The 12,066-nt window shown below is 33.8% G+C and overlaps 1 protein-coding gene and 1 long non-coding RNA gene across 6 annotated transcripts in view; one reads left to right on the top strand and one right to left on the bottom strand.

The window, feature by feature from the left end:
- CSMD1 (CUB and Sushi multiple domains 1) overlaps positions 1 to 12,066 on the top strand; it is a 1,077,494-nt gene that overhangs the window by 903,371 nt on the left and 162,057 nt on the right. For all 5 annotated transcript variants that reach the window (XM_051778075.1, XM_051778073.1, XM_051778072.1 and 2 more), the window contains 3 exons: positions 1,786 to 1,902; positions 3,345 to 3,458; positions 5,359 to 5,454. In XM_051778075.1, the coding sequence (XP_051634035.1) occupies positions 1,786 to 1,902; positions 3,345 to 3,458; positions 5,359 to 5,454 (327 nt within the window). The remainder of the gene's footprint in view (positions 1 to 1,785; positions 1,903 to 3,344; positions 3,459 to 5,358; positions 5,455 to 12,066) is intronic.
- LOC127466837 (uncharacterized) overlaps positions 1 to 12,066 on the bottom strand; it is a 31,538-nt gene that overhangs the window by 2,187 nt on the left and 17,285 nt on the right. Inside the window, exon 2 of the long non-coding RNA XR_007902880.1 lies at positions 514 to 594. This is a non-coding gene — a long non-coding RNA (uncharacterized LOC127466837). The remainder of the gene's footprint in view (positions 1 to 513; positions 595 to 12,066) is intronic.

Below are 12,066 nucleotides of genomic sequence, written 5' to 3'. Positions count from 1 at the left end.
CTTGTATAAAAAACCTGAGGTATAAAAATAAGAATTATGATGAATGTTGGACTATAGTTTAGTCAAATATTTAAAAATATCTTTAAACTCTGGAATCGACAGATGTTCATATGCTGACTGCAATGTAATATGTAAGTTTCTTTAGACACACAGTATTATTTAGAATAGATATCACAAACATCTCAAGACTGCGTTAATTGTCACCTTGGAATAAGAATTATGGTTACTGAGGCAGAAAATTAAAATGACATTTCAGAGCTACAGCTATCTAATTTATCCTCTATCCCATTCAGCATTTGTGTTGTATATATATATGTATATATAGGGAACAATTTTAACAAATAAAAAGGGAGTTACATATATCAGTTAATTACCACAAAGTACTCATTTATTTATGTTGAAAAATTACCTCCTGCAAAGTTTTAGGTTTTTAATTATAGGAAAAGACAATTTAGAAGGAAACATTTCCACAACTCCATAACTTTGGAACTTGTTTTAAATTAAGTGACATACTTTCATTCCAGTGAAGTGTTCATGACTTGAGAATTTCATCTGGTAAATAGAAGATAGACTTCGTGGCTTGGTTTCTGGTATCTTCAAAGCAAGAAGAGAAGGAAATACGAAGATTTTAAATTCATGGCATAAACTGATTCCTTATGATATTTGAATTTCACCTCAGCCACATAATCCTATTCTACCTACTGACAGATCAAACTTGTTATCTTCTATCATTACATTGGATTTTTGAATAATTCATACAAGCCGCTAAGAGAAGACATGGATTTGTAATATTAATTGCTGCCTGTATAAGGAAGTTAAACTTGCAGAGATATTTCAAGTGTGATTTTAAAGACCTGTCAGGAAGCAGAAAGAGCAGGGTTTGGAGCTCCCTGCTCCACCAGGGTTGGGAGCTGAGGATGTCCAAAGCACATGCTATGCCCTCACTCACTAGGCACAGTTCCACAACACGAGCCAGGTCAGCAGAGCCAGGAGCTGGTAACAGGGTATAGCCCTGTGCATAGCCCCGGATCAATGACCTCGTTGTCCACCTGGACCACAGATCCTTCTCAGAGCTACTTTCCAGGAAGTTGTTAAATTATAATCTGCTATATGTAAGATGCCCACAGTAGGGTAATGTTGATTTACTTTGTTTCTTATATAGGAATGACATTTTCCTTACTAATTCTGTAGCTATAAAAAGTTTCTCTTTCTCTTAATCTTTCTGTTCTTTTTTTATATACATACGAAGCTGAAGATTTTTTTATACATATAATCTATGTGCTTTTTTCATAATCATCTAAGAAGCTATGAAAAACAAAGAAATTCAAGCATACATTCACAAAGTAGAATCCTTGGCATTCTGTGCAGGGTACTGTCAGTGTATCTATGTATTCCTCTGAGACACAAGATAATTGTATAGTGCCATTTTTTTATGTAGTACTATATTTTTTCCTGAGCTTTTTTTAACGTGGATAGGTATAGAAAGATATTAAAATAAGAACCCCATGTAAATTCTGTGTTTACAGTACCTTTGAATTAAATAATTTATACCTCCAGTCCAATATGAATACTTGTAGTCAAGTAAAACTCTCATGTATTCTAATTTTAAATAAATTATATTAAAAAATATATCCTGAGAAAGAACCATTATATATTTCAGTACAGGAAAACCAAACAAAACCAAAACCAGTAAACTGTCACTTTTTAATCTTTAACCATTTTTTTTTTTTTCAGACTTAACTATTACATATATTAATATAACATGTTTCTTTCTGTTTTTTCTAGCACCATGTGGAGGGCAGTATACTGGATCAGAGGGAGTTGTTTTGTCACCAAACTATCCTCATAATTACACTGCTGGACAGACTTGCCATTATTCAATTACTGTCCCTAAAGAATTTGGTAAGAATTTATTGTATTGATTTATCAATCATTATCATTGTTCTACTGTTCATGTATCCTTTATGTGTAATAATGATCTTAGATTTTCAATATATTTCCAATTATTTATAAGAAATAAATATAGTCCTGACACATGGAAATTGATTCTAGGGTTTTGACCTTTTACTTCTCCCTAAAGTAATCAATAGATTTCAGCTAAGTCATCTGTGTCTGCTATCCAAGTGTATTCTGAATACCTTCATTGATTACGTTATTTATCATCATGCATTCAAACTTCCTGCAAAGTAAAACCAAGTGTCAAACCCCAAGCTTTTATATTCCTCTTATATTTTAGCTTTTTGTTTTTCATGTTTTAACAAGGGCAAGATGAGTAGAATCACATTTAAGAGGTACAGTGGAGGGCATGGAAGTAATTTTAAACAAAACTACCAGAAATGAGAAATCACAAAACTGATTATTTCAATATGTCAAAATACTTGGACAAAATCTCTAAAACTTGTGCAATTGTATGTAGGGTGTGGTTTTCTGAAAAGCTGTTTTTTTCTAATTCAAATCCAGACAAATAACAATAAGATCGATCCATTTTACTACTTGCTTACCAAAAGAATGAATTCACAACAATTAAATGCATTTGGTGCCTTCTATATACAATAAAATCTGTAATGTCTCAGATGTAAATAAAATACAGGTGGTTAGAGTGACAAAGTAATATTTTCATTGGCTGGTTTTACTGGGTTACTGCTTCATGTTTCGATTGCTATATGACATTTGAATTCAGTGAACCATTTGATATTTACTGTTGAGACAGTTGTATAATTAAACGATTTATTAATACTCTTTTAATTATGTACAGTTGAAGTGCAAATTAAGTGTAGCAGTATGACAAAGCTGGTAACACATTGTTATTTTCATTATTTGATCAGATTTTATAACTTTCTGATAAAATATGTACTAATGCAAAGTTTAAAAAATTGACAAATCAGTAAGTTTAAAAAATCTTGCATTAAAACCAGAAAAGCAACTAATCATATGTGATTATAGATGCGGCTTAATAGTTGCTAAGGTTGGTAATGTCATTTTGGCAAAAACTTTTCTTTTTAGATATTCTGTTTCCTTATTCTCATAGGTACCTAGGCAATAAGGAATAAAGTTTATTTGAATGTACATCATAGTTTTGGGGAAAGTGTGATTTAATAATTATTTTTTTTTTAAATAAAAAAATAAAGAAGTAATGAAAAGCAAATAGTATTCTTATTACATAAGTTTAATGCAACTGTTCTATCACGATACAAAATAAAGTAAATTACAAAGATCCATGCAGAAATTCACTGGTAACTAAGACAAGCAAAAGTATGTCCTTAAATTTGTTTATGAAGACTAAGTTCTTTTATCTTCTCTCTTTTTATTTTTTTCTCTCTTTTTTTTTTTTTTTCTGAATGCAGTTGTATTTGGACAATTTGCCTATTTTCAGACAGCTTTGAATGATGTGGCAGAATTATTTGATGGAGAAAACTCTCAGGCTAGACTTCTTAGTTCACTGTCTGGATCTCACTCAGGTAATTAATAAAGTAAAAGGAGTATACATTTCTCACACAGTTCAGCATGAAAAAAAATAAATAAAGACAGTGTTATGAATTTCATTTGGAAATAAAGTCATTGAAACAGGATGCCAAGGGAAATGGAACACCCTTCTAAATCTTTGAATCAAGAATTTATTCTGGAACATATGGTTTAGGTAAGAATTGATTACTGGGGTAAGTGTAGAAATAATTGAATTAAATTCTCAGAATTCTATGTAGGAGGGCAGACTGGATAGTATAATTATCTTCTCTGCCTCTAAACTTTTTGAATTATACATCTACATATTCTGAATGGCCAATTTAAACACAAATTACTTGTATTTACAAAATGCAATTATCTGTATGCAAACATGCACCTAGACTAAAAGCAGGTCAGCTGTTGCACTGAGGTAACTATAGCGAAATGGTGACCTTATGAAATCATAATTAAGCTTATATGAATTTCAACATGGTCAGAATTTCCAATGTATGCATATATATAGTAACTGTGTTCATCTCCAGGGGATAATATATAAATATCTTTCTGCAGCTGTGAATGTTTTGTCATACAGTCCTAGTATTTAGGAAATTTTATATGTGAGTTTAAGATTTTTACAATCCAGGGCTTTTCATGGCTTCTTGGTTTTGACTTTGAATAACTGGACAGATACTTCATTTGAAAAGAATGTAATATATCTATTTGGTTTTTAGAAAATATATTATTATTTGAAAAACTCAACTCAATATTTTCCTCTGGTGAATTCTAGCTATTTCTGTCATAAGAAGAATTTACAAACAAATTTTAAGATTTGTTTAATTACTGGCAAAATTTCAGCAGCAAAACAAATTAAAATTTTTAAATTTAAGAGAAAAATCATCCAAGCACCAAATTTTACTGCATCAAGCTTTTATGTAAGTTAAAGCTAATGTTTGTTTTCACAGAAGATATTTGAAAATATTTGAAAAAAACTTACACTTGTGATTTTATTTATTCCTAGTGACATGTCTGATTTACAGTGATCTAGGGTAGGATTCTGTTACATGGAATCACTAGTTACAAAAATATAAAACTAAACAAAGTGAAAGAATTATAAGTCCTCTTTACCTAGTAATATATTTTAAATTAGTGCATTATCAATAAGTTCAGTAGAATTTCCTAAAATGTGGGTCGATACAGTCCAGCGAGAATAAAAACAGTAGTCATATGGAGTGGAATCCTTGCAGCTTAGAAGTACTGCACTTTTGTCTGTCGTGTTTCATTATTGAACTGTTATCATGACTCCTGACAGATCTGTCAGGAAAAGAGATAAAGTATATTAAACATCTTTATTAATCCTCAAGTCAGAAGTAAAATTTGCAAAGCTATAAAAAAGATAATAATATAACATAGTTCATGTGTGATCATATATTTTATTGAAACCACTACATAAAACAAGTCGTGGATTTGCTCTCTCACATTTCAGTTTTAGTCTTAAAATGGTAAACATCCCATGAAGATCCCTGTGGCATTTTTCAAATATTTTTAATTGTTTAATGTGTTTTTCAAAGCAAAGCTTTCAGTCACAGAAAAGAGTTAACTAAAAATTCTTCTAATGATTTTGACCCCAGGTGGCAGTAGGGTTCTCAAGTCAAGTAGTTTATTCGACCTCTAGTTCCAACACCTGCAGTAAATGTCAGAAGGCTTATGTTGTTCAATCAGGAAGTCTTTTTATTTTGACAAAAGTTTTCAAACCTCCAATGGCAAATTTAATTTTGTACAATGCTATTTATATTTCCTTTAACTACAGAGGAAAACATAAGACTATGTATTTTAACAGTATATTTGATTCCATACCAAAGAGCTGTAAGTCTTGTTTCTGTTTTGCGTATATAATTTATTTTCTGTTTCCATTTGTAGGAGAGACATTGCCTTTGGCTACATCTAATCAAATTCTTCTGCGATTCAGCGCTAAGAGTGGGGCATCAGCCAGAGGGTTTCACTTTGTTTACCAAGGTAAACATGTCTGCTTTTGCTGCAAGACACTGGTGCCAGTTTCATGAAGTGTATTATCTTTAATTCTGCACAGGTCTTAACGTATTGCTTTAAATATAAACGTAGTCTTAACCTTTTTCCAGCAATCAGGGACTTCTCCTGATGGTAGACTGGCTTCATAAGGGCAGCTGTCTGCATTGAATCCTATCTGGCCCCATGGACTTGAATATATCCAGCCTTTCTCAGTAGTCTGTTGTCTGTTGCTCCCTTACTGCTGAGTGAGTTCAAGGTTTTTGAGAGTTTCCTCAGTTGTATTAGTCTTTCTCTGTACTCCCAGTTGATTTTTCAAGAGTTTTTTTCAGGCTGCTAAGGAATTCTGTTTTCTTGAGAGCTTGGAGAGAAAATTACTATGGCAGAGACCATTAGGCAGTTTCAATATTGAAGGGTGGATGGAAGACTTACTGGTCCGTTTCTGACCCAACTGAGCTTGAGGAGGTATTATATGCATGTCTGCACACTGCAGCTGGAATGCAAGAAAGAGACAGCATGACCAAGTCTGTTAGTATGCTGCTGGGCAGCTTAATACACTAAGCTGATCCATGTGTCTTGGAGAATGCAGTCTGGTGACGCCTGGACCGCTACTTACAGATTCATTGCCTGTACAGCCAACAAATGCAGCCCCAAAGGGACTTCTGGGCAGTTCACTAGATGAATTGCACACATACCCAATAAGTGTAATGAGACACTCATTGAGCACTGTGGGTTATTGTGTACTAGTTTTTCAGCTTTACTAAATTGAAGTGTAAAATTAGTTTTGGGTAGTTTTAAATAATATTATCGAGATTCCTATTTTCCTTTTTAATTTTTGATTTTATTTTTTTTTTTAACATTGGAACACAGTTGTATGTTGACACAGCAAATAAATGGAAAGAACTGTCTCACCTCAAGAATATTTTTCCACTGTTGGAAGAAGCTTGTTGGACTGTTTTTTAAGCCTTCTTACTTCTGTATTTATAGAAAGATATCACCATGACTGCACACTCTATTTTAGATATACCTCAAGATATCATTACCTGCTCTTTTTACACATCAAAAGCATCACATGCATTAAAATTTGTCATGGAAAATTAATCATAAAAGAGGGAGAATATAAACTTTTGGAATTATAAAAGAGCTTTCAGCATTTAGTTCTTATCCATTTGCATATGAATGACATCTTTCTGTCTAAGTCTATTTGATTGTCATATGCCTAAAGTGTTATTTTTTGCTGCTTTATAAGAACTCGTAGTGATACAAACTCACAATTCTATTAGCTGTATATGTATATATACACACATATAGATTACTGGATAGACTGGAAGCCTCCAGGTGAGGACAACGCTATGCCTCATTTAATTAATTTGTGGTTTTGGTAACTGTAACAAATAGATTTTAACAAATGAGAAGACAATGAGTTAGAAAAAGTCACTTTATTTGTCTCAGGAGAATCACGAAGCTATTTGAATATAGAGGGGTTTTAATATATTTTATATATATATATATATATATACACATATATCGGTTAATGAGTTAGTGGCATTTAATAACATCTATAATTTTGAGATTTTTTTCTCTCTTCTTTTGAAGCATGTGATCATACTTCCAATGACCACCTGCTTGATAGCCTTTTAAATACTCCAGAGAATGACATCCACTCTCATACTGAACACAGTAGTCTGGTCTGCAAAGTCAATCATTTTATTTATTGCCCTCTATTCCAGGTTGACCTTCTTCGCTGTTCACTTTTCCACCGGGCTGATTTCAATTTTGTTTCACAGCAGTATGAAACATTTACTAAAAGATAATTACTGTAGAAAATGGAATGCCAATGTGATACAGCTTGAGAAGTCTAGGTTGCCAACACTATAGGCAAAAGTTAAAATAAAGGCTAGAGGGGAAAAAGTTATTGGTTGTGTTATTTCACATTCTGGTTTCAGCAAGCAACAGATAAGGTTTGTAGCTTTTGATTCAGATTTAATGGCTTTTGTAATGCCACTTTATAAAAAAATTCTTTTTAGCTGGGTATGTCATCTCTGCCTTCATTTCTTTTTCTTAGATCGTCACATTTCCTTGTGTTTCATGCAATAGATAAAGACTATCTGTAATATCAGACTGAATGAATATCCAGTCTTTCAAACTATTAGAGTCAGGTATGTTGATGCATGCTAGGAACAATCATGTTTAAGAAGACTGAGAATTATATATTTTTCAGGTTTTCATATGTTGGTCTTCCTGCTAAGACATCACCTAAGAAACAAGAACTTATATTTTTTTTATGGCTGAGGCTGCAGCAGTACAGAGTTCACTCCCTAAATAGAAAAGTAATGACCTTCCTACCATCCAAAAATTTATGGGGTTTTAATACTTGTTTTCTTCTTCTTGCTCTACCATACAAATGCACGAACTAATTTATGAGATCAAATGAGATTTTTTAAAGAGGATTATTAAGAAAGTTACCATACTAGGATCAGGAAGGATTGTGTGATAAAGACAAAGAGGAGCAACAATATAGGAGGAATATGACTTTATCAATTAAGGTAATCTAATCTGTGACAAGACTAAAATACAGAGCCACACATTGTCTGTTAAATTTGAGAGCAGAACTAAAACTGTTAGTATTATTCTACATATGTATTACTATGACACATTATGTCCTACTTTAAAGCAGACATCCTAGAGAGGTGACTGATGCCCCAAGCCTGTCAGTGTTCAAGAGACATTTGAAACATGCCCTTAATAACATGTTAATATCATGACCTGGTAAGTCCTGAATTGGAAAAGCAGTTGGACTAAATGATTGTTGTAGGTCTCTTCCAACTAAAATAATCTACTGGTGAGAGGCATTTTAGCTGAGCTGTCAGCTGTGTCACCTTTAAGAGGAACACACATTTTCCTAACTTTTTATAGATGTTTGAAACTGTACTACATTTTGCCATGGACTATTTAAATCTAAGTCCCATTTTAAACAGTATGGAACTATCTCACTTTGTTGTTGGCTTCCATTACGTGTATTGTTAAGGCAGTTCTTTTTAAAACAGGAGGAAACAATAACAAAAAGAGTACCTGTTATAGTGATCGTGCATCTTAGCATTTCTTTTCTCACTGTAACCATCAACACAGTATTAGTAAAACCTGTGAAAAACTGAGTAAAATATCAATTTTAACATGGCATTGAGTGTTTCTTGCTGACAATAGAATAATCTGACACAACCCTAGCCATGGATATTCATGGCTGATCTCAGTAAAATAGTGCCTTTTAGTCTGAAAAGCAAACACATAACAGTACTTCTGCTATGTGAACTCATTTAAGAGTACTACTGAACTGTCCCAATATTTTTTCTCCTGTCTGAGATAGCTTGCTCACAGGAAAATAACTTTCATAAGGCAATATTATAATGAAGCCAGATGATCAAATATCCTTTGTTGAGAGGTGCTGAAAATTCTAGTTAAGCAAAAAAACTATTTGGATTAGTAGTGCATGAATGCAAATTTCCAGATGTGATTACTGAAAATTATGGGATTTTCTTCCATAGCTTACTTCCTTTTGAGAAATTGGGTGAAAAAATACACAAAGAAAGGTAGTATTCCCATAAAAGGCCAAGCAAGAGTTTCTTCCACACAACAAATGAAAAATACTACAGAAGTGATGCTGAAATTTTCAGTCAGGTCACGTAGCCTCTTATGTAGGACAGGTAAGCTTTAGGCATGTGTAAGGGTAAAAGTTTAACTAGCAGTGGGCTGAGGTGGTGACCTGTGTGGGAGGAGGTCATGGAGTACCATGTGCCACTCACAAACAGCTTTCTCTGAAGCTGGTATAAAGAAGTTCTCACATGCCAAAGCTTCCACTAGTCATAGGAGCATGTGATGCCTGTTCTCAAAAATATCTGAGAGTGACAACTGCTTTGGGGTAGAGATGCTTCTGGGTAAATGCTGCTAAAGAAACTGCTGGAGGGCTTGTTGGAGATACTCTTGGAAAGAGACCCTCCATGCCAAAAGGCTAGTATTTCTAAAAGGACTGTGGCCTATGTGTAACCCCTGCTGGAGTGAGAACACCTCAGAGGGATTGGTAGTCTGTGAAAGTCCTGTTCTGCAGCAGGGAATGTCCCTCTACCAGGGGAGGTTTAGCTTAGATATTAGAAAGAAATTCTTTACAGAGAGGGTAATCAGGCACTGGAATGGGCTGCCCAGAGAGGTGGTGGATTCTCTGTCCCCGGAACTTTTTAAGATGAAACTGGATGTGTCACTCAGTGCCATGGTCTAGTAACCACAGCAGTAGTGGATCAAGAGTTGGACTGGATGATCTCGGAGGTCCCTTCCAACCTGGCTGATTCTACGATTCTATGATCTTTGAGCAACTATAGCACATAGGTGACCCACAGTGGAGCAAGAACACTCAGAGTGATCTGAAAAATTGAAGAAGCAAAAAGCAGGACAAAAATGGGTAAAACACAAGTATATCAAAGCAAAAAGAAAAAAAAAAATTAAGCAAAAAGGGAGTGCATGAGCCCACCTCCTGTGCTGCCTCTCACATCACTGGCAGAACAAAGATGGACACAAGAAAGCTGAGACAAAGAAAGGGGGTGGATAGGTGTTTGAAGTTGAGTTTGGTGAGAATGAAATAAAACTGTTTACTTAAGTTGTTGTTTAACTGTTTATATCCTCTTTCTTCTTAAATCCTGAATCAGTGATCAGAAGTTTGTGTAAATTAGTAGTAAATTAAATTAAGCAGAATTAAGCATAAATTCCCTGAATTGAGACTGGTTTGTCCACAGCAATGTATTGTACCTTTTACTGTCACATGACTGTGAATGATTTATCTCATTACCAAAACTCCCATGTGAGCAAGTAGTCCTGACCAAGGGGTGGATTAATGCCTAATCATGCGGCAGAAACTGTAGTTCTAGGCATATGGCAGTCACATGGCTGGATGTGTGAGCAGTCATCATTACCTAGTCAATTGTGAAGTCATCATCACCTAGTCCATTGTAAAGTCAATATACAACAAAATTAAAAAGAAAAGGTTTGAGTAAAATGGTGCTTGTACAAAAGATACTTTGGTAGAGAAAATGCTATTAATCCCAATAAAAAAGAACAAAAAAGAGAGCAGTCTGGGTTAGCTGAACTGACCTGGCAGACTGCATCTGGTCTGCAGATTATGATCAGGAATAACTGTGACTGTGTGAAATCCTTGAAATATGATTTCTTCATTATCCTTCCGCAATTGCCGGGCAGTTTCCTGCCATGGTCAGAACTGTATACATAAACATGTTTTACAGAGTATCTGTGTGATAATGAGGCCCTAAAATCCTGTTTATTTGAACAAAGGCAGGTATATTACATTTTCTGAAAGGTAAGTGGTTTGTTTAAATTGTGTAGTGTTTAAACATTAAAAAAAAAAAGTGTATTTGCTTTTGTTTTGCCCTACTGTGTACCTCTGACCTTCAATCCTCTCTTAAGCTTTCAAGGTTAAAATCTTCTGCAACCGTCTAACACACTGATTTAGAAGAAAATATATGTTACTGTACCTGTATGACATTGTGGGACAAATCATTGCATAATGAGTTGCATAACAAAGAGTGTGTATTTTACTGTTATTGCTAGTATCGATTATTTTTAAATATTCTTTGAAAAAATTTTTCTCTTCATTCAGTAATACTTGCATAAACTAAACTCTTATATTCGGTAGCAATGAAGAAAACTGGTAGAACATAATGTAATAATAAATGAGAGCTCCCAATGTTCTTCTAAAATATGTTGCATATCTAATGCTAGATTTAAGATAGGATTGATTTCAGTTAGTGTTCTGTATCCAACTCATTAACAAATGTTAACTGTTAGAGCATTTACCAATACTTAAAACTTACATAATTACGATCCTTAAGAGAGCAAATTACAATATAAGACATAAGAGAAGCATAAAGCTATCAGTATGAAAATAAGTATATATAGGCTCCATATACCTTGTCTTTCACTTAGTGAGCAGGGTAGCTGAACAAGGAGGGGAGCAGGGTGTGTGTGTGCAAGTGTGCACATGAACAATGGAAATACCGCTCTTCACTATTACAGGCCAGCAAAGGAATTTAAGCATAATGCTATAACATAAAACTAACTGTGATTCTGTTTACACTAGTAAGCCTGAAGCATCATTTGCCCAGAATGAAGTGTAACACCCGCCTCCCTTTTTTTTCTTCTGTGCCATTCCGTGTCTTTCTTACTTAAGAACTAAATGGCAAGCAATTTTTATGGTGTTACTTGAGCAGTATAACTAGTTAGAACTGGTCTAAAAATCCAAAGAATGCTCAGTGATGCTCTAAAGTAATTCTTGAAGAAACCAAGCTGATCAAGCAAAGCCTTTGATCATGCCACTCATACAGAAAAATTGCTTATATTTAATTAGCTTATTTTAATGCATATTTATTTTATTATACTGTAAAACATAGGTGATATTGCACACAAATTGCACTTCTATTATTTTCTATATAAATTTTATATTTTCTTTTAAATTCACATTTACAACCTAACTGCAAAATGAAATGTAGTAAGAACAAGTTTGATACACAAACAACATGCACAATACCAAGAATCAGTAGGTAT

Source organism: Manacus candei, unplaced genomic scaffold (assembly GCF_025592945.1).
Source record: "Manacus candei isolate 608988 ecotype Guabito, Panama unplaced genomic scaffold, ASM2559294v1 h1tg000011l, whole genome shotgun sequence".
In the NCBI taxonomy this organism is placed as follows: domain Eukaryota; kingdom Metazoa; phylum Chordata; class Aves; order Passeriformes; family Pipridae; genus Manacus; species Manacus candei.
This window is presented reverse-complemented; position numbering and strand designations above follow the sequence as displayed.